The 24,169-nt window shown below is 58.5% G+C and overlaps 1 protein-coding gene across 1 annotated transcript in view; it reads left to right on the forward strand.

Annotated features, from left to right (window-relative positions):
• Nucleotides 1-17,531, forward strand: part of LOC135984175 (B-cell differentiation antigen CD72-like) — a 66,554-nt gene extending 49,023 nt beyond the window's left edge. Inside the window, exons 7-8 of the mRNA XM_065598598.1 lie at nt 15,579-15,734; nt 16,404-17,531. Coding sequence (XP_065454670.1) covers nt 15,579-15,714 — 136 coding nt within the window. The 3' untranslated portion in view covers nt 15,715-15,734; nt 16,404-17,531. The remainder of the gene's footprint in view (nt 1-15,578; nt 15,735-16,403) is intronic.
• The last annotated feature ends 6,638 nt before the right edge of the window (nt 17,532-24,169 follow it).

Consider the following 24,169-nt stretch of genomic DNA (forward strand, 5'->3'; position numbering starts at 1 on the left):
CTCAGTCGTGCAGAACGCAATGCCATCCACAGCCTCAGGAACCACCCTGACATTATCATCAAAGAGGCTGATAAAGGAGGTGCTGTTCTCATCCTGAACAGGTCTGACTACCAGAAGGAGGCTGTTGCGGAGTGTGGGGGAGTCAGGGCCCTGCACCCCTCTTCCTGAGATTCACTGCGACTCTCAACCAGCCAGTAAAGCAGAAGGTTTATTTAAGGACAGGAACACAGTCTCAAGCAGAGCGTGTAGGTACGACCAGACCCCCTCAATTAGGTCCCTCTGGGAGGTTCAGGGAGCTTAGACCCCAGCTTGGGGTTCCCTGCATTGCACCACCCAGCCCAAATTGAAACTAAACCCAAAACTCCTCCTGCAGCTCCTCTCTTCCCCCTCCCCCCAGCTCCTCCTCTCCTTTGTTCAGTCTCCCGGGCAGAAGGTGTTAATTCTCCCCACCCGCATTCCTGGCTCAGGTTACAGCTCAGGTAGCTTCCTTCAAGGGAAGTCCCACATCCCCACTGCAACCCCCCTGCAACATTCCCAGGTCAAATCTGCCCCGCTCCCTGCTCCGTCACATCTCTCCCCCCTTCGAGACTGAACTGAGCGGGGTCACTCTGACCAGTGACCTGGGGAAGTTCAGGGCTCCCTCTCCGGGACAATGCGTCCGCTATCAGGTTGTCACGTCCCTTCACATGGACCACGTCCATGTCATAATCCTGCAGGAGCAGGCTCCACCTCAGGAGCTTGGTGTTGGCTCCTTTCATCTGGTGCAGCCAGGTCAGGGGAGAGTGGTCGGTGTGCACGGTGAAGTGACGCCCAAAGAGATATGGCTCTAGTTTCTTGAGGGCCCACACCATGGCCAGGCATTCCTTCTCGATGGCCGCGTAGTTCTGCTCCCGGGGTAGCAACTTCTTGCTCAGGTACACGATGGGGTGTCTCTTCCCCTTTTCATCCTCCTGCATTAACACCGCCCCCAGTCCTGTGTCTGAGGCGTCGGTGAACACCATAAAGGGCTTGTCAAAGTCTGGGTTTGCCAAAACTGGGCCACTGACCAGAGCCTCCTGGCACTCCTCGGTCCAGACCACCTTGTCTGGCTTCCCCTTCTTGCACAGCTCAGTGATGGGGGCGGCTATGGCGCTAAAGTGGGGCACGAACCTTCGATAGTACCCCGCCATCCCAATAAAGGCTTGGACCTGCTTTTTGGTTTGAGGAGCGGGCCAGTCTCTGATCACCTCCACTTTAGCTGGTTCCGGCTTTAGGCAGCCGCTTCCCACCCGGTGGCCTAGGTAGGATACCTCAGCCATCCCCACCTTGCACTTCTCCGGTTTTACGGTCAGCCCAGCCTCCTGGAGTCGGTCCAGCACTTGTCTAACCTGGGACATGTGGTCCTCCCAGGTCTGGCTAAAGACACAGATGTCATCGATATACGCCACGGCAAAACTCTCCATCCCCCTCAGTAGCTGATCCACCAGGCGCTGGAAGGTGGCCGGCGCTCCCTTGAGGCCGAAGGGCAGGGTCAGGAACTCATAGAGCCCCAGAGGGGTGATAAAGGCCGATTTCAGCCTGGCATCTGCATCCAGCGGCACTTGCCAATAGCCCTTTGTAAGATCCATGGTGGTAAGGTACCGAGCACCTCCCAGCTTGTCTAGGAGCTCGTCCGGCCTGGGCATAGGGTAGGCATCGGCTACAGTGATGGCATTGAGCTTCCGATAGTCCACACAGAACCGGATCGACCCGTCCTTTTTGGGGACCAGCACCACCGGCGAGGCCCAAGGGCTGGAAGACGGCTGGATCACCCCCAAAGCCAGCATGTCATTGACCTCTCTTTCCAGGTCCTGAGCAGTTTTCCCTGTGACTCGGAAGGGGGAGCATTTTATAGGCAGGTGCGATCCTGTCTGCACCCGGTGGACAGTCAGATTAGTGCGTCCAGGCTGGTTGGAAAACAGCTGTTGGTACAGAGGCAGCACCCCTCCGATCTCAGCTCGCTGGGCAGGGGTTAGCCGATCAGAGAGGGGAATTGCTTCCAGGGGGAAGCCAGCTCTTGTCCCAGGGAATAGATCTACTAAAGGGTCATCTCCCTGCCCCTCCCAATGTCCACACACGGCCAACACCACATTCCCCCTGTCATAATATGGCTTCATCATATTCACATGGTACACCCGGTGGTGGTGTGCCCGGTTCGACAGCTCCACCACATAGTTTACCTCGTTTAGTTGCTTGACAACCTTGAAGGGCCCTTCCCAGGAGGCCTGGAGTTTGTTTTTCCTCACGGGGATGAGGACTATCACCTGGTCCCCCGTGGCGAAGGCGCGGGCCCATGCTGTGCGGTCATACCAGACCTTCTGCTTCCTCTGGGCTCCGGCCAGATTCTCCCTGGCCAGGCCCATGAGCTTGGCAAGTCGTTCCCGGAAGGTCAGGACATACTCCACCACCGACTCTCCCTCAGGAGTGGCCTTCCCCTCCCATTCGTCTCTCATCAGGTCCAGGGGCCCCCTTACCCACCTTCCATATATCAGTTCGAAAGGCGAAAACCCGGTAGACTCCTGGGGTACCTCCCTGTACGCAAACAGCAGGTGAGGTAAGTACTTGTCCCAGTCCTGCGGGTGCTGATTCATAAATGTTTTCAGCATCATTTTTAGCGTCCCATTGAACCTCTCCAGCAGCCCATTGGATTGGGGGTGATATGCTGAGGCCCAGTTGTGCCAGACCCCACATCTCTCCCACAAGCACCGGAGTAGGGCCGACATGAAGTTGGACCCTTGGTCCGTCAAGACTTCCTTGGGGAACCCCACTCGGCTGAAAATGGTCAGCAGCGCATCCGCCACAGTGTCTGCTTCAATGGACGATAAGGGCACTGCCTCGGGGTAGCGGGTGGCGAAATCGACCACCACCAGGATGTATTTCTTCCCAGACCGGGTCGTCTTGCTGAGAGGTCCCACTATGTCCATGGCCACCTTCTGAAAAGGCTCCTCTATGATGGGCAAAGGTCTCAACGCTGCTTTCCCCTTGTCCCGGGCCTTCCCCACCCTCTGGCAGGGGTCACAGGATCGGCCGTACTGCCGGACGTTGGTGAAGACCCTGGGCCAGTAAAAGTTCTGTAGCAGCCTCTGCCTGGTGCGCCGGATCCCCTGGTGCCCGGCGAGAGGGATGTCATGGGCCAGGTACAGTAGCTTGTGGCGAAACTTCTGGGGAACCACCAGCTGCCTCCTGATCCCCCACTACTCCACTTCCCCCGGGGGAGCCAACTCTCGGTACAGGAACCCCTTCTCCCACAGGAACCTCTCCTTGCATCCTCTCCTCATGGTCTGTACCACACTGAGGTCAGCCAGGCCCCTTAGCTTCCGCAGGGAGGGGTCCTTCTGCAACTCGGCCTGGAACTCGGCGGCTGGGGAAGGGATGGGGACCTGCTCCCTCTCGTCGGCTGGGTTGGAAGCCCCAGCCACCCCGAGCCTTGTCCTTGGGTGTTCCCTCCCCACCCGGGTAGGGTTCGGTGCCTCCGGTGTGACATCCTTCCCAAGGTCAGGGCGTAGTGCCCCTCGCCGGCTCTGGCTACGGGTCACGACTAAGGCGGTCTGGGGGCTGCTTGGCCATTCCTCTAGGTCCCCCGCCATCAACACCTCAGTGGGCAAATGGTGGTGCACTCCCACGTCCTTGGGGCCCTCCTTGGCCCCCCATTTCAGGTGTACCCTTGCTACGGGAACCTTGAATGGGGTCCCGCCCACCCCGGTCAGGGTCAGGAAGGTGTTGGGCACCACCCGATCTGGGGCCACCACCTCGGGCCGGGCCAGTGTCACCTCTGCGCCCGTGTCCCAGTATCCATAAACTTTCTTCCCATCCACCTCCAGGGGAACAAGGCCCTCGCTCCGCAGGGACAGCCCCGCGCCAACCCTGTAAACGGAGAACTTTGAATCCGGAGCATCTGGCCCCCCAGAGAAGCTGGCCTGGGGCCCTTCACTCTCTTGAGCAGTTGATAAGCTGCCAGCCCCTCTTGCGTGAGAAGCCTGCCCCTCGTCCGTCTGGGCCTCTACCAAGTTAACCCGGTGCGGGTTCGGTCTGCTCAGTCTGTCCTTGAGCTTGGGGCACTGGGCCCGAACGTGGCCTCTTCAGCCGCAGTAATAGCAGCTCATGTCCCGTGGGTCCCCTCAAGCCGGTTGGTTGTCCCTGACGCTGGGCATTCCCCGTGGGAGGGGATCCCCCATATTCTCCCTTTGGGAGGTCCCAGGGTGACTCTCTCTCTGCATCGTGGCGGGCCTGTTCCTTTGGGGCTCCTCCCTGCCACCCCCTGACCGGCTCTTTACAAACTCATCAGCCAGCTGCCCGGCGTGTCGCGGGTTCTCTGGCTTTCTGTCCACCAACCACAGCCTCAGGTCGGATGGGCACCGCTCATACAGTTGCTCCAGTACCAGCAGCTTAATCAGGTCCTCCTTCGTCTGGGCCCCATCAGCCCACTTGCTGGCGTATCTTTCCATGCGGACGGCTAGTTGCAGATATGAGATCTCATGGGTTTCATCCTGACTCCGGAACCTTTCCCGGTACATCTCAGGAGTCAGCCCAAACTCTCGTAGCAGGGCCTTTTTGAATAGTTCGTAGTCCCCTTTCTCTGCCTCTTCCAGTTGGCGGTACAATGCCACGTCTTTGGGGTCCAGTAAGGGGATAAGGACCCGGAGTCTGTCCGCGGGATCAACCCGGTGCAGCTCGCAGGCCGTCTCAAAGGCCTCCAGGAAGTCATCCACGTCCTCCCCCTCCTTGCGTGGGGCCAGGATGCACTTATCAAAGCTCCGTGCAGTCCTGGGTCCCCCCTCACTCACCGCAGCCGTGGGTTCGCTGCCCTTTAATCTCACCAGTTCCAGTTCATGCTGTCTCTGTCTCTCTTCATGCTGTCTCTGTCTCTCATTCTCCTCCCGTTCATGCTGCCTCCGTTTCTCTTTCTCCTCCCGTTCATGCTGTCTCTGTTGTTCACGATCCTCCAGCTCTCTCAGTTTTAGCTCTTTCTCCCATTCCAGCCAATTCCGCTCCACGGATGCCGAACGTCGCCGGGAGGATCCTCTGCTGGCCGGCGAGCTTCACCGGGAGGATCCCCTGCTGGCCGGGGGGGTCACGGTGCCCTCGGTATTTGCTGGGCTCCTCCCCACCCTTCCCCTAGGCATAGGAAGGAGGGGTCTCGGGAAGCCCTCAGCAGCCGGCTGACCACTCCCAGCTGGGACAGACACTGGTGCTTGCGCTGCATTTGCCAGGCTGCTTCCCTGAGACACAGGGATCAGTTCATTCGCGCGATCTTCCGCCTCCAGCCGGGCAATGAGCTGTTCTTTGGTGAGCCTCCCAATGCGCAGCCCCCTCTGCTTGCACAGCTCCACCAGGTCGCTCTTAAGCCGCTTGGCATACATCTTCCTGCTGGCCACTCACCGGCCTGTGTGCTCACAGCTCCCCACAGTTCCCAGGGGGACCCCTAGTGTGCCAGCCCTTCTCGAGGTCACCACCTCTCTGCCAGGGTCGAGCTGCAGACTCCTCCGCTCCTGGGACCACTCGCTGCGATCCCCCCGGGGGACCCTGTTACTGCAAAAGTCCTTCTCGCTGGTCACACACTCCCAGGGGTAATAACCGTCTCTCTCTCACTCTTCAGCACGCCTGGTCCCCGTCAATCCCCCTTTGTTTTACTGCTCCCCAGTCACTTACTGCAGGAAGCGCCGTCCACAGGGTGCAGTAGATCCCGCTGCTGCCACCAGTTGTTGCGGAGTGTGGGGGAGTCAGGGCCCTGCACCCCTCTTCCTGAGATTCACTGCGACTCTCAACCAGCCAGTAAAGCAGAAGGTTTATTTAAGGACAGGAACACAGTCTCAAGCAGAGCGTGTAGGTACGACCAGACCCCCTCAATTAGGTCCCTCTGGGAGGTTCAGGGAGCTTAGACCCCAGCTTGGGGTTCCCTGCGTTGCACCACCCAGCCCAAACTGAAACTAAACCAAAACTCCTCCTGCTGCTCCTCTCTTCCCCCTCCCCCCAGCTCCTCCTCCTCCTTTGTTCAGTCTCCCGGGCAGAAGGTGTTAATTCTCCCCACCCCCATTCCTGGCTCAGGTTACAGCTCAGGTAGCTTCCTTCAAGGGAAGTCCCACATCCCCACTGCAACCCCCCTGCAACATTCCCAGGTCAAATCTGCCCCGCTCCCTGCTCCGTCACAGAGGCTGCCAGACAACTCTCCAATACCAAATTCTACAGGCCACTTTCCTCAGATCACACTGAGGAATATACTAAGAAACTGCACCATCTACTCAGGACACTCCCTACACTAACACAGGAACAAATCAACATACCCTTAGAGCCCCGACCGGGGTTATTCTATCTACTACCCAAGAGCCACAAACCTGGAAATCCTGGACGCTCCATCATCTCGGGCATTGGCACTCTCACTGAAGGACTGTCTGGATATGTGGACTCCCTACTCAGACCCTACGCCACCAGCACTCCCAGCTATCTCCGTGACACCACTGATTTCCTGAGAGAACTCCAATGCATTGGTGTGACGAACTGGGACTGTTCTTGCTGTGGTGGTGGCTGGCTGGTGGAATGGCTGGGAGGCAGATGGGGCTCTGACCTCCCAAGGGGGCTGTGGTGCCCTGGGACCTCCAAGATGGACCTAATTGGGGGGGATCCTGTTGTCTGTGCCTGCAAGACCTGTCTTAGACTGTGTTCGTGTCGTCTAAATAAACCTTCTGCTTTACTGGCTGGCTGAGAGTCATGGTGAATCGCAGGAAGCCGGGGGTGCAGGGCCTTGTGTCCCACCACACTCCGTGACAACTGGTGGTAGCGGTGGGATCTACTGCACCCCGTGGACGGCGCTTCCTGCAGTAAGTGACTGGGGAGCAGTAAAACGAAGGGGGATTGACGGGGACCAGGCGTGCTGAAGAGTCAGCGAGGGACGGTTTCAGGGGGCCATTCACCCCTGGGAGTGTGTGACCAGCGAGAAGGACTTTTGCAGTAACAGGGTCCCCCGGGGGGATCGCAGCGAGTGGTCCCAGGGGCGGAGGAGTCTGCAGCTCGACCCTGGCAGAGAGGTGGTGACCTCGAGAAGGGCTGGCACACTAGGGGTCTCCCTGGGAACTGGGGGGAGCTGTGAGCACACAGGCCGGTGAGTGGCCAGCAGGAAGATGTATGCCAAGCGGCTTAAGAGCGACCTGGTGGAGCTATGCAAGCAGAGGGGGCTGCGCAGTGGGAGGCTCACCAAAGAACAGCTCATTGCCCAGCTGGAGGAGGGAGATCACTCGAATGAACTGATCCCTGTCTCTGAGGGAAGCAGCGTGGCAGATGCAGCACGGGCCCCAGTGTCTGTCCCAGCTGGGAGTGGTCAGCCGGCTGCTGAGGGCTTCCCGAGACCCCTCCTTCCTATGCCTAGGGGAAGGGTGGGGAGGAGCCCAGCAAATACCGAGGGCGCCGTGACCCCCCCGGCCAGCAGGGGATCCTCCCGGTGAAGCTCGCCGGCCAGCAGGGGATCCTCCCGGCGAAGCGCGGCATCCGTGGAGCAGAAGTGGCTGGAATGGGAGAAGGAGCAAAAACTGAGAGAGCTGGAGGATCGTGAGCAACAGAGACAACATGAACTGGAACTGGCGAGGCTGAGGGGCCGCGAGACCCCGGCTGCGGTGAGCGAGGGGGGACCCAGGACTGCACGGAGCTTTGATAAGTGCATCCTGGCCCCACGTAAGGAGGGGGAGGACATGGATGACTTCCTGGATGCCTTTGAGACGGCCTGCGAGCTGCACCAGGTTGATCCTGTGGACAGACTCTGGGTTCTCACCCCCTTACTGGATCCCAAAGCCGTGGCATTGTACCGCCAACTGGAAGAGGCAGAGAAAGGGGACTACAAACTATTCAAAAAGGCCCTGCTACGTGAGTTTGGGCTGACTCCTGAGATGTACCGGGAAAGGTTCCGGAGTCAGGATAAAACCCCTGAGATCTCATATCTGCAACTAGCCTTCCGCATGGAGGGATACGCCAGCAAGTGGGCAGATGGGGCCCAGACGAAGGAGGACCTGGTTAAACTGCTGGTACTGGAGCAACTGTATGAGCGGTGCCCATCCGACCTGAGGCTGTGGTTGGTGGACAGAAAGCCAGAGAACCCGCGACATGCAGGCCGGCTGGCCGATGAGTTTGTAAAGAGCCGGTCAGGGGATAACAGGGAGGAGTCCCAAAGGAACAGTCCCACCACAACGCAGAGAGAGAGTCACCATGGAACCTCCCAGCGGGAAAATACGGAAAACCCCCATCAAAGGGGAACATCCGGCATCAGGGCCATCCGACCCATTCGAGGGGACCCATGGGACATGGGCTGCTATCACTGTGGCCAGAGAGGCCACATACGGGCCCAGTGCCCCAGGCTCAGGGACAGACTGAGCAGACCGAACCCACAGAGGGTTGACTGGGTAGAGACCCAGCCGGGCGAGAGGCAGCATTCCCAGGGAAGGGGGGCTGGCAGAGTACCACCTCCTAAGGAGGGAGGAGAGCTCCAGGCCAGCTCCTCTGGGGGGCTGGATGCTCCAGACTCAGGGTTTTTGGCTTACAGGGTGGGCGCGGGGCTGTCCCTCCGGAGAGAGTACCTTGTTCCCCTGGAGGTGGACGGGAGGAAGGTCAATGGATACTGGGATACGGGCGCAGAGGTGACGCTGGCCCAGCCCGAGGTTGTGGCCCCAGATCAGGTGGTGCCCAACACCTACCTGACCCTGACGGGGGTGGGCGGGACACCAGTCAAAGTGCCCATGGCGAAGGTACACCAGAAGTGGGGGGCCAAGGAGGGCCCCAAAGATGTGGGGGTACACCCGTATTTGCCCACTGAGGTGTTGATGGGGGGGGGACCTGGAGGACTGGCCAAGCAACCCCCAGTATGCCCTGGTTGTGACCCGCAGTCAGAGCCGGCAAGGGGCACTGCGCCCTGGCCTTGGGGAGGGTGCCTTGCCCGAGGCACAGGACCCTAACCTGGTGGGGAGGGAACACCCAGGGACACAGCACAGAGAGGATGCAGAGAGAGAGAGAGCAGGTGGCCATCCCTGTCCCAGCTACTGAGTTCCAGGCCGAGTTGCAGAAAGATCCCTCCTTGCGGAAGATAAGGGACCTAGCCAACCTCAGCACGGTACAGATAGGGTGACCAGACAGCAAGTGTGAAAAATCGGGATGGGGGTGGGAGGTAATAGGAGCCTATGTAAGAAAAAGACCCCAAAGTCAGGACTGTCCCTATAAAATCGGGACATCTGGTCACCCTAGGTAGAGACCATGGGGAAAGGTGGCCGGAAAAGGTTCCTGTGGGAGAAGGGGTTCCTGTACCGAGAATGGGCTCCCCCAGGGAAAATGGATTCAGGGGGGATCAGAAGGCAGCTGGTGGTACCCCAGAAGTATCGCCGCCAGCTGCTGTGCCGGGCCCATGACATTCCTCTCTCAGGGCACCAGGGAACCTGGCGTACCCAGCAGAGGCTGCTACGGAGCTTTTACTGGCCTGGGGTCTTTGTTACTGTCCGACAGTACTGCGGATCCTGTGACCCCTGTCAGAGGGGGAGGAAGGCCTGGAACAAGGGGAAAACGGCTTTAGGACCCTTGCCCAGCATAAAGGATCCTTTCCGGAGGTTGGCCAAGGTTAAAAGGGCGGCTCTGAACCAAGTGAGCCCGAATCACCGACCTCCAGACTGGAGCACTGGGAGAAGACCACAGCCCAGTTGGAACCCCAGGGGTATTGGGGTGGGAAAAGGGCACAGGCCGCATAAACCTTCCCATATGCAAACTATGAGTGCTATCGAGCACCCCCAACCTAAGGGGGGCGTGAAACTGGAGGGGCCTGGTATAATTCTCACCAAGGAATGGGAGGGATGCGGGGGCATCCACGGGAACGGGGGTAGATTTAAACTTCCCCGGGTCACTGGCTAAAGTGACCCCACTCAGTTCGGTCTCGAAGGCGGGAGAGATGTGATGAACTGGGACTGTTCTTACTGTCGTCTGTGAATGCTGACAGGGGAGTGTGGCTAGGATAGTCTGCATTACCTGAGCGTGTAACATGAGAACCCAGGAAGGGGTTAGAGGCCAGGTGATACCTTGGCCCGGGAAACTGAACAAAGGCTGTGGGAGGGGTCGCTGAAGGCAAAGTTTCAGGAGCTGGCTGGAGGCTGACGGGGCTCTGACCTCCCAAGGGGCTGGGGTGCCCTGGGACCCCAAGATGGACCTAACTGAGGGGGGTCCTGTTGTCTGTGCCTGCAAGACCTGTCTTGGACTGTGTCACTGTCATCTAAATAAACCTTCTGCTTTACTGGCTGGCTGAGAGTCACGGTGAATCGCAAGAAGCCGGGGGTGCAGGGCCTTGTGTCCCCCCACACTCCGTGACAATTGGTGACCTCCCAGAAAAACCATCCTAGCCACCATGGATGTAGAGGCTCTCTACACAAACATCCCACATACGGATGGAATACAACCTGTCAGGAACAGTATCCCTGATGATGACACAGCACAACTTATTGCTGAGCTCTGTGACTTTATCCTCACGCACAATTATTTCAAATTTGGTGATAATATATACCTCCAGACCAGTGGTACCGCCATGGGCACCCGCATGGCCCCACAATATGCCAACATTTTTATGGCTGACCTGGAACAACACTTCCTCAGCTCTCGTCCACTCATGCCCCTTCTATGCTACATTGATGACATCTTCATCATCTGGACCCATGGGAAGGAGACCCTGGAAGAATTCCACCACGATTTCAACAGCTTCCACCCCACCATCAACCTCAGCCTGGATCAATCTACATGGGAGGTCCACTTCCTAGACACCACAGTACAAATAAGCGAAGGTCACGTTAACACCACCCTATACCGAAAACCCAGTGACCGCTACGCCTACCTTCATGCCTCCAGCTTCCACCTCGGTCACACCACCTGATCCATCGTCTACAGCCAAGCACTGAGGTACAACTGCATCTGCTCCAACCCCTCAGACAGAGACCAACACCTACAAGATCTTCACCAAGCATTCTCAAAACTACGATACCCACACAAGGAAATAAGGAAACAAATCAACAGAGCCAGACGTGTACCCAGAAGCCTCCTGCTACAAGACAAGCCCAAGAAAGAAATCAACAGAACTCCACTGGCCATCACCTACAGTCCTCAGCTTAAACCTCTCCAACGCATCATCAGTGATCTACAACCCATCCTGGACAATGACCCCTCACTTTCACAGACCTTGGGAGGCAGGCCAGTCCTCGCCCAAAGACAACCCGCCAACCTTAAGCATATTCTCACCAGCAACCACACACCTCACCATAACAACTCTAACTCAGGAACCAACCCATGCAACAAACCTCGATGCCAACTCTGCCCACATATCTACACCAGCAACACCATCACAGGACCTAACCAGATCAGCTACAACATCACCGGCTCATTCACCTGCACGTCCACCAATGTTATATATGCCAGCAATGCCCCTCTGCTATGTATATTGGCCAAACTGGACAGTCACTACGCAAGAGGATAAATGGACACAAGTCAGATATCAGGAATGGCAATATACAAAAACCTGTAGGAGAACACTTCAACCTCCCTGGCCACACAATAGCAGATGTAAAGGTAGCCATCTTACAGCAAAAAAACTTCAAGACCAGACTCCAAAGAGAAACTGCTGAGCTCCAGCTCATTTGCAAATTTGACACCATCAGATCAGGATTAAACAAAGACTGAATGGCTATCCAACTACAGAAGCAGTTTCTCCTCCCTTGGTGTTCACACCTCAACTGCTAGAAGAGGGCCTCATCCCCCCTGATTGAACTAACCTCGTTATCTGTAGCCTGACTCACTCTTGTTTGCATATTTATATCTGCCTCTGGAAATTTCCATTACTTGCGTCTGATGAAGTGGGCATTCATCCATGAAAGCTCATGCTCCCAATACTTCTGTTAGTCTTAAAGCTGCCACAGGACCATCAGTGGTATCGTCGCACAGAATTGCAAAAAAAGGAGAAGCTTTCACTGCCTCCACAACTTGAAGTTTTAGATCTTTCGCCATGTTATCAATGCGACGTTTCACGGAATTGTTGGAAAGTGAAAGTTCTGATATTTTTTTCTTGCTTTCGGCACCAAGCACAATATCAGCTGCTTTCAACAAGCAAGGCTTCACAAGAGTTTCTCCTATTACCTGCGCGTTCTTGGCTTTAGCGATGAGCAATGACAGTTCATAAGATGCTTATACCACTTTGGCCAACGCTTGATGAAAAGCTCCAGTAGTGTCCAGCCTCATGCATTTTAAATTTTGAAATTTAGCAGCAAAAAATTCTTTGGGTTTGTCTTTCAAAGCGCTATGATTCTTTGTCAAGTGTTGCTCAAGATGACTAGGTCTCAAGGCATCATTGCTGAGAACTGCATGGCATACTACACATTGAGGATGATCGATCCTGTTTTTTTCCATGATGGTGAAACCATACTTAATGTAGTCTTCATCATACGTCCTTTTCTTAATTGCGGCCATAATATACTAATAAAAAAAATCTATAAAAATAATTTTCCTGATTCGTGAATAATAACAGATGCAAGTTAATTGGCGTTATTGCGAACGTTTATTTACTACTACTATTACATACGGACACGTGCTGACCTATATCTACCCCACCACCAGTCCGGCAAGTAGCCGGTCTTGCGCGGTGAGGGGTGGAGGTAACCACTCCCATGATAGAACCGGCTCAAACACTCTCGCGAGCGAGCTAGGAAGTTTTTAAAAGTTCCATCGCTTTCTACATCATTCTTCGGCCTCCCCGCCGACCGAAACGGCACTCCTACACGTTGAAAGACAAAAAAAAAAAAAATTCACATTTTTTGTGGTATGAAATTTGAAAAAGTTGCAGTTATATACTTTTATTTATAGTTGTATTTTTATTATTATTGTACTTTATGTTATATCTTTATTCTTGTCTTATAGTCAATCAAAAACGAAAATATTGTTAATATTTTATTTTAGTTAAATAATATAGGCCTGTAATTGGACAATTTTATGAATAGTTATTATTATGTATACATAATATGTATAATTTCTTGTCTGTTGGTCTATTAAATAAATAAATAAATAAATAATTTTTACGCTGACAAAAATTTTTTTTACAAGGGCCGTGGTGGATTCTCCATCACTGACCATGTTTAAATCAAGATGGGATCTTTTTCTAAGAGATCTGCCCTAGGAATTATTTGGGGGCAGGTCCCTAGCCTGTGCCGTACAGGGGTCGGACCGATCCTGGGGCCTGTGCCGTGCAGGGGTCAGAGACCAGTCCTAGGGCCTGTGCCGTGGAGGAGTGTCGAACCGGTCCTGGGGCCTGTGCCGAGCAGGGGTCGGACCGGTCCTAGGCCCTGTGCCGTGCAGGGGATCAGACCGGTCCTGGGGCCTGTGCCGTGCAGGGGTCGGACCGGTCCTGGGGCCTGTGCCGTGCAGGGGATCAGACCGGTCCTGGGGCCTGTGACGTGCAGGGGTCGGACCGGTCCTGGGGCCTGTGCCGTGCAGGGGGGTCGGACCGGTCCTAGGGCCTGTGCCGTGCAGGGGGGTCGGACCGGTCCTGGGGCCTGTGCCGTGCAGGGGTCGGACCGGTCCTAGGCCCTGTGCCGTGCAGGGGTCAGACCGTTCCTAGGTCCTGTGCCGTGCAGGGGGTCAGACCGGTCCTGGGGCCTGTGACGTGCAGGGGTCGGACCGTTCCTGGGGCCTGTGCCGTGCAGGGGGGTCGGACCGGTCCTAGGGCCTGTGCCGTGCAGGGGGGTCGGACCGGTCCTGGGGCCTGTGCCGTGCAGGGGTCGGACCGGTCCTAGGCCCTGTGCCGTGGAGGAGTGTCGAACCGGTCCTGGGGCCTGTGCCGAGCAGGAGTCGGACCGGTCCTAGGCCCTGTGCCGTGCAGGGGATCAGACCGGTCCTGGGGCCTGTGCCGTGCAGGGGTCGGACCGGTCCTGGGGCCTGTGCCGTGCAGGGGATCAGACCGGTCCTGGGGCCTGTGACGTGCAGGGGTCGGACCGGTCCTGGGGCCTGTGCCGTGCAGGGGGGTCGGACCGGTCCTAGGGCCTGTGCCGTGCAGGGGGGTCGGACCGGTCCTGGGGCCTGTGCCGTGCAGGGGTCGGACCGGTCCTAGGCCCTGTGCCGTGCAGGGGTCAGACCGTTCCTAGGTCCTGTGCCGTGCAGGGGGTCAGACCGGTCCTAGGTCCTGTGCCGTGCAGGGGTCGGACCTGTCCTAGGTCCTGTGCCGTGTAGGGGTCGGACCTGTCCTAGGTCCTGTGCCGTGCAGGGGGTCAGACCGATCCTAGGTCCTGTGCCGTGTAGGGAGTCAGACCGATCCTAGGCCCTGTGCCGTACAGGGGGTCGGACCGGTCCAAGCCCTGTGCCGTGCAGGGGGTCAGACCGGTCCTAGGTCCTGTGCCGTGCAGGGGGTCGGACCGGTCCTAGGTCCTGTGCCGTGCAGGGGTCGGACCAGTCCTAGGTCCTGTGCCGTGGAGGGGGTCAGACTGATCCTAGGTCCTGTGCTGTGTAGGGGGTCAGACCAGTCCTAGGCCCTGTGCCGTGCAGGGGGCTTGGACCGGTCTTGGGGCCTGTGCCGTGCAGGGAGTTCGACCGGTCCTAGGGCCCTGTGCCGTGCAGGGGGGCGGACCGCTCCTGGGGCCCGTGCCATGCAGGGGGTTGGACCGGTCCTAGGGCCCTGTGCCGTGCAGGGGTCGGACCGGTCCTAGGGCCTGTGCCGTGCAGGGGGTCGGACCAGCCCTAGGCCCTGTGCTGTGCCGGGGGTCAGACTAGGTGATCACACTGGTCCCTTCTGGACCTGGATCCGTGAAGCTGAGTATGGAGTGGCAGAGCCGGGAGCAGAAGCAACGTGCCTGGAACAGGGTGCACAGGGAGATGAGCCCCGTGAGGGGGCTGAGGGGCAGGAGTGGCTGAAGGGAGCCTGGCAGGAGCGGCAGGGCAGGGGGAGGTGTGAATGCCCGGGGGGGGGGGGGGGGGCGGATTCCAAGGCAGAAACTCAGCTGTGACAACAGCAGCCGGGGGCGGAAACCTTTACAGCGACAGCTTGGGTGCTGAGTGAGTTTAGGCTCCTGCAGGTCTCGGCGGCAGCCGAGGGGATTTTCTGGATCGCCGGGTGCCTAAGCCTGGGGCTTGTGTGTCTTTGTGATCTGGGCCCATGCACCTACGTCCAGAGCAGATTTCTGAGAGCAGGCGGCTCCTCAGTCTAGCTGCAGACGAAAGCAGAACAAGCCCCAGTGGCTGGAAGATGAAGTGAGACAAAAACCAGACTGGAAATAAGGCACTTTAAAAAAAAGGGAGAGACCCGGGAGGGGAGTTAAGCCATGGAACAGCTCACCCAGGCACGCGGTGCCGTCTCCATCCCAGGGGGTTTCAGGGCCGAGTGGGGGTCGCTTTGCAAAGCTCCAGTCCAGCAGAAGCAGAAGCTCCTGGGTGGGCTGCACGTGCCACTGGGTGAAGTGACTCTGGCCTTGAAATCGACGGGGAGCTGGCATTAGTGCGCCCGCTGGAACGCCAGGGGGGCACAGCTGACAGCCAGTGCAGTGTGGGACGTGCCGGCTCAGTAATGCCTCTTTTCTTTCCAGAGAGTGGAGGCTTTGGGGTTACACCTCATGTGGAACAATAAAAGGTGTTCACATAAACAGTGAAACGTGCTCCTCTCAAAAGCCATGGATCTGTGAGAAGGCACCCAGCCAACCCAGCCGAGACCACAATCAATGAGAGCCCTACAGGACACTCCTGTATGTCTGGAGCACCAGCCCCATATTGGGGACATCCTGGGGGCGGGGGTCCAGGCTTGTAGGGTGGTGCTGGGGGGGGCAGGGCACACGGGGGACAGGACAGTGGTGGGTTTGCAGGACGGTGCTGGGGGAGCAGGGCACACGGGGGCAGGGACGTGGGGGGTTTGAGGAGCGATGCTGGGGGAGCAGGGCACACGGGGGGCAGGGGCGTGTGGGGTTTGTGGGGTGGGGCTGGGGAGCAGGGCACACGGGGGCAGGGACGTGGGGGGTTGCAGGGCAGTGCTAGGGGAGCAGAGAACATGGGGGCAGGGGCGTGTGGGGTTTGTGGGGCTGGGCTGGGGGGGCATGGCACACAGAGGGCAGGGGTGTGGGGGGTTGCAGGGCAGTGCTGGGGGAACTGGGCCCATGGGAACAGGGGAGCGGTGGGTTTGTGGGGCAATGCTGGGGAGCAGGGCACACGGGGGCAGGACAGTGGTGGGTTTGCGGGGCGGGGCTGGGGGAACTGGGCACATGGGGACAGGAGAGTGGGGGAGTTGCAGGGCAGTGCTGTCGGAGCCCCTGTGGGGTGGAGGGTCGGGTGTTGCCCCCAGGGATCTCCATGAAGGAGGCCCCAGGACACGTCCTGAGGGAGCAGTTGCTGACGCTGCCTGTTGTGTTCTCTCTGCCCAGGCTCTTCCCAGTGACGCGCTCCACCGCCTCCTACCTGGCTTGTGGGAGGGTGTCGGGCTGAGGGCTGTCGGACGGGTCGTGCACAGACCCCTGCCGCTGGATCTGTGAGCAGAGTGCCCTCACCTTGCAGTGGGGCCACGGCTCTGCCCCTCCCACTTTCCTGTGGGGGAACATGACCTACACCTGCATCGATCCCCAGTGAGAGTGGCCGAGGGCCCAGCCCTGGGACCCTGCACCTGGTGACCTTCTCCCCTCTACTCCCAGTCCTCCTCCTCCCGTCCCAGGACCCTGGTGACCCATACACCCCCACCCCCCAGCAGCCTGCTGCACTGTTTCCCCTCCCCAGACTGCCCCCCACCAGGAAGCCTGACCCCCCTAAACTCCTGCCTCCCCAAGTCCCCAGCTGCCCAGGACATGCCCTGCAGCGTGCGCTGTGCCGCACACAGCCCATGCCAGCGCTGGCTGTGTGTGATCCCGGGCTGGAGCGCAGGGCAAGGCCGGGCACGGCGCGGCATCGACACACGAACAGCAGCGCCTGGCACATCCCGGCCTTCACCCAGTTGTGCAGAAGCTGCCCAGGCTCCAGCTGGCCCAGACTGCGGCTCCCGCCCGCCCCGGGGTCTGGGCTCCCATGAGCCCGTCAGGCCCATGCTCCACTCCGTCCTGCGGCCCCAGGAACGGCCCAGGCCCTAACCGTCAGAGCAATTACCGGGTCAACCCCCCGCTCCGTCAGAGCCAGAGTGTCGCTCTCTGGCCCCTGACAGCTGCACTCCTTGGGGGCAATGCAGACCGCAGAGTCCAGGGCGCAGCGCGTGAGCTGGGACCCAGCGTGCCCGGGCGAGGGCACCGGCTGCGGCATGAGCTTCCGGAGTCAGAGCCTCTCTAGGGAACTCTGCACCACCTTCCTCTTCGACAAGGCTTTCCCCATACGAGAAACCCTCACAGTCTGAGCCCCCCCACCCTGCATCCCCCCCAAAGGGGAAGGGTGCCAGAGGCTCCATGAAGCCCCCTAGGGACTGCGCTGTTGCTCTAGATTTGGTGGAGAAGGCACCCAGATGCAATGGTGATGGGCAGCAGCAGCCGGGGGGAGGGGGAGAAGGACTCTTTCCCCCACCTCTGTACAGCTCACCAATAAACCCTTAAAATGTTCCCGTCACCTTCTCTGGGGAGCCCGTGTGTCGGGGGAGGGGGGACCCCGCATCGATTCCATTGAGCGTATCCATGTACATCCCCCACCCAGCCACTGGGGCTCACAGCCCAGCCGCACAAGGCCTGGGGTAGCCCCGCATGGAGCATCAGTCCCGCACCCACCTCTCAGCAGCGGGTGAGCAACAGGCCCCGGCCGGGGGCTCCTCCCAGGACAGCCCAGAGCCGGGCAGTAGCTGACCCCCTGTCCCAGGCCTTTTGTGGGGTCAGGCCCCTGCTGGCCGGGGCGGCTGGGCTCACTGGACTCGCCCCGCGCTGCCGGGATGGGCGGGAGCCTGCACCAGAGAGGCTCCTGGGTAGCAGACGAGGGGCCCCGCCTCACTCATGCAAGGGACGTTCCATTGCCCGTGCGCCGGCAGAGGCTGGAGAGCAGCGGCTGGGGGCGCTGGGCTGGTGCTGGGCAGGGCGAGGCGCTGGCGGGTGGCTGTGGCTGTGGGTGTCTGCGTCCGGCTGACTTGCAGTCCCACCCAGAGACAGCTGCAAACGGCAGCAACTGAGGCAGAGCAGAGCCAGGCTGCACTGCAGCATCCCTGTGTCAGCCTGTGACGGTGCTGCCCGTGGGAGCCGGCTGAGGTCACTCAATCAGGGTGAACTGCAAACAGACCGGGGCAGACAAACCCCAAACGCTGGTGGATATTCCAATACTTAGATTTACCAACCAGCACAGAACAACTTCTGTAGTACCTCACTGGTTACTCAGACGTCCAAACTAAGGGAACTGCATTAAGTGCCCAGCCTCAGGCCTCTGTCCAGACACACGTCAGATGTGATGATATTACTGAAAATCTTCTCTCATCATATAAAAGAAAAGGTTCTTCCAACCCCAAAGGGTCAGCCACATACCCAGGTCCAATTATAACTTAGATCTGACCCAAAATACACAGTTATAGCCAATTCTTGTCAACTAAGCTAAAATTTGTTAAAAAAGAAAAGAGAGAGAGTGTTGGTTGAAAGATCAATATACAGACAGATTTGAATTCAGTTCTTGAGGTTCAGACACAGCAGAGGTGACCTTGTAGTTGCCAAAAGTCCTTTTAGAAATAGTCCAGAGGTTATAGTCCAATGTCCATATTCAGGGTGACTCCAGTCAGTGACTGGGGATCTCAATCCTTATGGCTTAAGGTTTCCCCCTCTTGAAACCCAAAGCAGATCTGAGATGAAGCAGGATCGTGTCCCAGGGTTCTTACACATTTCCAGCAGCCTTTCGGCCTGAGAAAACAATAGGCTTAACTCTCCTTCTCCCAAACATCCTGGCAATTAGCACAGGGTAATTTATCCATTAAACAGTTCAGATACAGGTTACCACAACCTTCAAAGAGACATAGAGACAATAATACTATTTCCCTCAAGTATTATCATAAATGTTAATATTCCTTTTTTAATCTTTGAATTAAAGCTATAGCAATAGACAAGACTTGTTTGCTTACATCACAAGACCTGAACAAACATCTCCCCTTCTACCTCTAACAATGCCGGCTGCATTTCAAAGCTCTGTTCATTTACAGATCTTCCTAACCAGTCTCTGAAGTTCGCCCATGGGTCAGGTCAGTCTGTGAGTTAATTAACTCTTTCTGGCCCTGTCACCTTTCGATGAGATATTATATTACACTCATAATGTCACATAGCTCCCAGTCTCCGCCACCGGTGCCATGGCCAGAGCTGCTGGCAGAGCCAGGGCGGAGAGCTGTCCCTGCAGTGCCGGGGGGAGCCAGGGCGGAGAGCTGTACCTGCAGTGCCGGGGGGAGCCAGGGATGCAGCCCTGGTGAATCCGGGATGAGCACCCGGAAGCCACGTGGCTGGGGATTGAGGCTGTCCTGGCCAGGAGAAAGGCCAATGTGAAGTGGGAGCAATGGAGAAAACTGAGGGTCCTGGTGTCCCTGGGAGGAAGGCCCCCCTGCAAGGCAGACGCAGGCTAGAGCCCCAGGCAGACAGGGACAATTGAGGGGTTTGGCCTGGACAGGTGCAAACACCGTGACGCCTCTCATGGCACCCAGGGCTGAGAGTCGCCTTGTTATCCCTGCCGCTGCCAGCCCGCTGCCGCCCCCAGCCTGGCAGCCCTCCAGCCCTCTCCGCCGGCCTGCACCAGCCCTGCCTTTGCCTTGCAGGCTGCCCACAGATCCACCCAGCCCCCAAGGCCCTGCAGTGTCGCCTCTGCTCTGTGATCCAGCCCCATACGCTGCATCCCCCGATAAATCCAAGATCCCTGGTGCCCAGAGGAGCTTTACCTTCGCTCCCACCCCTGTACCACACACAGCGCTGAATTCAGTTACACAAAAGGGAATGTATTTAAGAGAACAGCGATTCAAATAGAAACCAGCGGGAGAGATGGGAGCAAACGGTTCCGTACACAACATCAGAAGACGTGTTCTCATGAACCGAACTACCAAGTTTTCCTCCTGTCTAACGAAGTTTCTAACCCAAAGGTCGCCTGGGTGGCCTGCCTCTAAATCCAACCTGGTCTTTCCAACCAAGCCTGCCTGAAGTCCCTTTTTCATGAAGAAAAGGATTTCACTGCCTAGGTGAAGGGTGCCGGGGTGTCTGCACCCACAAATGCACCAGACCAGACCTGTGATGTTCACCTAGGGTCCCCACCCTGCTATTTACCTCTTCCGGTTAGTGTCCTTCTGCAGTCTCTGCCAGCTCCTCAGTAGCATCTGACTTCGAATGCTAACAGACCCCTATTGTAGGACGTGCAATGCACAATGGTCCACCCTGGAGGTGTCTCCCATCCAGTCTGGACTGGAGAACTTTTATTCATAGATTCTAGGACTGGAAGGGACCTCGAGAGGTCATCGAGTCCAGTCCCCTGCCCGCATGGCAGGACCAAATACTGTCTAGACCATCCCTGATAGACATTTATCTAAACTACTCTTAAATATCTCCAGAGACGGAGATTCCACAACCTCCCTAGGCAATTTATTCCAATTTATACTTTGTCTCAAGCCATGCAGTCCCAGGCCCACAGGATCGGTGCTACGCCCCCAGTCAGAGACCCCTGGGGGTCTCACTCTTCCTCCAGAGTAAGCCACGTGGTGTCACTGCCTCCTAGACTGAGTCTCTGGGGCTCCAGCCCCCCTGCTGCGCGCTGTGAGCTCTGCCCAGCAAATCCAACTGAGACAGACCCCGGGAGAGATGTGTCCACTCATTAGTGACTGACGCACCCAGTCAGTGTCTGCAGTGAGACTGTGACAAATTGGGAATAGTTTGTAATATTTGTATGAAGCCGGTGTGTGCCTCAGTTTCCCCTATCTGCTGCATTGTTACCTGGCAGGTGGAAGGGGACTGTTTGCTCTCAGGGCAGGTGAAGAGACATAGGGGTGGGACTAGCTGTCTGGGACTTAATCCCCACATCAGTGGAGCATCTGAGAAGACACGGGCAGATCCAATTGCCAAGGCATTGGCACCTGGCACCCAACGACCCAGTGATATGGACTGTCCCACCTCTCCTTAGGGAAACTGAACAATCCCCAGCTGGAGAACAAAGGACTGGGAGGTGTGAAATGGGGGATCAGAACTGGGAGGGGTCGGGCTTTCACCTGGAGTCTAATCTACAAGATCAGACAGAGCTTGACCCAAGGGTTCCCTACAGCCTGGCTGGGCTCTGGGCTGATCAGACTGGAGGATGCTCCAACCGTCAGTTCTCTGGGCTCCCCTAAGGGCTCCCTGTGCTGTGTCCAGGTGACGGACAGACCCGACTGTTCCAGCAACGCTGGGTGAGGGTCACTGCAGATGCTGGGCGAGGTGCATTAATCCCTGAGTGGACAAGTCTCTCCCAGGGGTTTGTCTCAGTGGGACTCACTGGGCAGAGCTCATGGGGTGGAGCAGGGGAGCTGCAGGCCCAGAGGCTCAGTCTGGGGAGGCGGTGGAGGAAGAGTGAGGGGTCCGGCCCACTGGCAGATTCCTCCTAGAGACCATTCCAAAGCTGGGGCTGTAGCACCGACCCTGTGGTTGTGTGACGTTCACCCAGTGCTACTGGAACAGTCGGGTCTGTCCGTCACCTGGACACAGCACAGGGAGCCCTTAGGGGAGCCCAGAGAACTGACGGTTGGAGCGTCGTCCATCTGGCCAGCCCAGTGCCCAGCCGCGCTGTAGTGACTCCATGTTCAGGCTCTGCCTCTCTCTCCATCTGGCCTCCTCAGTGAGCCCCCAGTTTCCTCCAAAGGCCACGAGTTATCCCCCTGCACCTCCCACCTTCCCTCTCCTCTGTTCTGAGCTGGGCTCCCTCTATTTCCCCAGCCAGCTCCAAACCCTCCACTGGCCTTTGTCTCTTTCCCGGGCCAGGAGGTCACCTGATCTCTTTGTTCTCCAACACCTTCAGTTGGCACCTTGCAGGGAAGGGTCCCAGGCCATCAGTTGCCAGGATACAGGGTGTCGGCCATTCTCTGTGCTGACAGCATCACACTGGCCCTCTAAAAAGAACAGGAGTCCTTGTGGCACCTTAGGGACTAACAAATTTATTTGAGCATAAGATTTCGTGGGCTACAGCCCACTTCATCAGCTGTCTATCAGTTGCATCTGCCAGGCAGCAGAGCGACGTGCAATGGATGCAGGCTGCCGGGGGAGCCCCAGACCGGCACTGCAGGGCAGACATGGGCAGGACGCGTCTGTGCAGAGCCCAGAGGAGGGCGACCAGGCCGGGGGTCCCGGGGGTCCCTGGGCCTGTGGGGTGTGTGCTGTATCCCCATGGACGTGCTGTACCACCGCCCGCCTGCAGGCTGAGGGCGCACTCGGCCCCGAATGGGGCATCTGTGCAGGCCGAGCCCGTAGCTGAGGCACAGGGATCATCGCCTGTGTGCCCAGACCCGGCACTGCCTTCCCGCCACCCTCCGCCTGGAACTGAACCCCCTCGTCCTCACCGTCAGGGCCCCCAAACCGCTCTACCCTCAGCCCCTTCTCTGTCCCCCTCATTCCCTGCCAAAGGCACATGCTGCCCCGCGTGCCCCTTGGGGCCGGGTGCGGAGAGCAAGGCAGCCCAGGCGGGTCGCCCCGCCCGTAGGTTCAGCCAGGCTGCGATCAGTCGAACAGCAGCCCCCTTCCGAGGCACCGGTTTCATTAACAGACAATTCCCAGGAACATGAGAAAGACCTTTCCCCAGATGCCTCCGTCTGAGTCCAGCAGCGCCACACCCCGGCCGCACCCTCAAGACACGACACCCCCCCGTGATCCTGTCCCTGGAGCTGGGGCCTTCCTGCCAGCTGCAGCCCTTCTCCCGCAGCCACGGCTCCTCACAGCCTGGGCCTCCCGCAGCTCCCGCCCCACCTCCCTTCCCACAGCGTCTCTCTACGAGCCCCTCGACCAGCTGAGCTCCGGTAGCCTAGTACGGGCCCAGGGGCTCGTTAGCCAGGTAGCTGCCAGCCAGCAGCCGGTTAATTGTTCACTGGTGGGCTGAGACGGGCTGGTTCTCCTGAAAGAAGCACGTCGCAGGTAGACAGGGGCCGGCTGCCCCGTGCTATTGCCTAGGGTTACCATACGTCCGGTTTTTCCCGGACATGTCCGGCTTTTCGGCACTCAAACCCCCGTCCGGGGGGAATTGCCAAAAAGCCGAACATGTCCGGGAAAATGCCGGCCAGGCACTTCCCCTCCCGCGGCTGCTCTGCTCCTCCCCTGACTCTTCGGCTCTGTTTAAGAGCCGGGCTGCCCGAGCGCCACCGGCTTCGGGCAGCCCCCATGCCTCCGGACCCTGCGCCGCCGGAGCCCGGGAGGGGAAGTGCCCGGCCGGGGGCGCAGGGTCCGGAGGCATAGGGGCTGCCCGAAGCCCAAGCGCTACCGGCTTCATGGTTTGCCGGGCAGCCTCCAGACCCTGCGCCCCCGGCTGGGCGCTTCCCCTCCCGGGCTCCAGCTGTGCTGGGGAAGCGCCGGCTGGGGGTGCAGGGTCTGGGGGCTGCCCGGCAAACCGTGAAGCCGGTAGCGCTCGGGCAGCCCTTTCCGCGTGGCTGGGAGTGGGAGGGAGGAGGGGGCGGAGTTAGGGCAGGGAAGGGGTGGGAAGGGGCGGGGCTGGGGTGGGAAATGGGCAGGGCCAGGACCCCGTGGAGGGTCCCCTTTTTTTATTTGTTAAGTATGGTAACCCTATATTGCCCCAAAGTCAAACATCTCACCGCCTGCTCCAAGCCTGCATGCACCCTGTGCCTGGCACCAAACCCCCACTGGGCCCTGCCTGCCGCTCCTCCTCCACTGGCCCCGGAGCCCTTGTCTGCCCTGGGAGGCCCTGCCAGACCAGACACTCACACTCGTGAGACGCCGCTGGGCTGACCAGAGGGTGCAGCTCCCGGCGTAGCTTAGACCAGTGCCCTGGAGGGAACACGCTGTCCTGACTACGGCCCCTTGAGCCGGGATAACCACATCCACACTGGGGCTTTGCCGGCACGGCGACGTCGGTCGGGGTGACGTCCTCACGCTCTGAGCTGACAGAGCCAGGCTGGCAGAACGGTCAGCGTCGGCCCCAGCCCTCCAGGGCAGCGACTCACAAAGTCTCCAGCTTCAACCACAGACCAAGCCAGAAGCTTCTCTTCCCAGCGCCCTGCCCTCTGCATGGAGCCGGTGCCGGGGCGTAGCTCCCAGGG

The sequence above is a fragment of the Chrysemys picta genome, chromosome 6, assembly GCF_011386835.1.
Source record: "Chrysemys picta bellii isolate R12L10 chromosome 6, ASM1138683v2, whole genome shotgun sequence".
NCBI lineage: Eukaryota > Metazoa > Chordata > Testudines > Emydidae > Chrysemys > Chrysemys picta.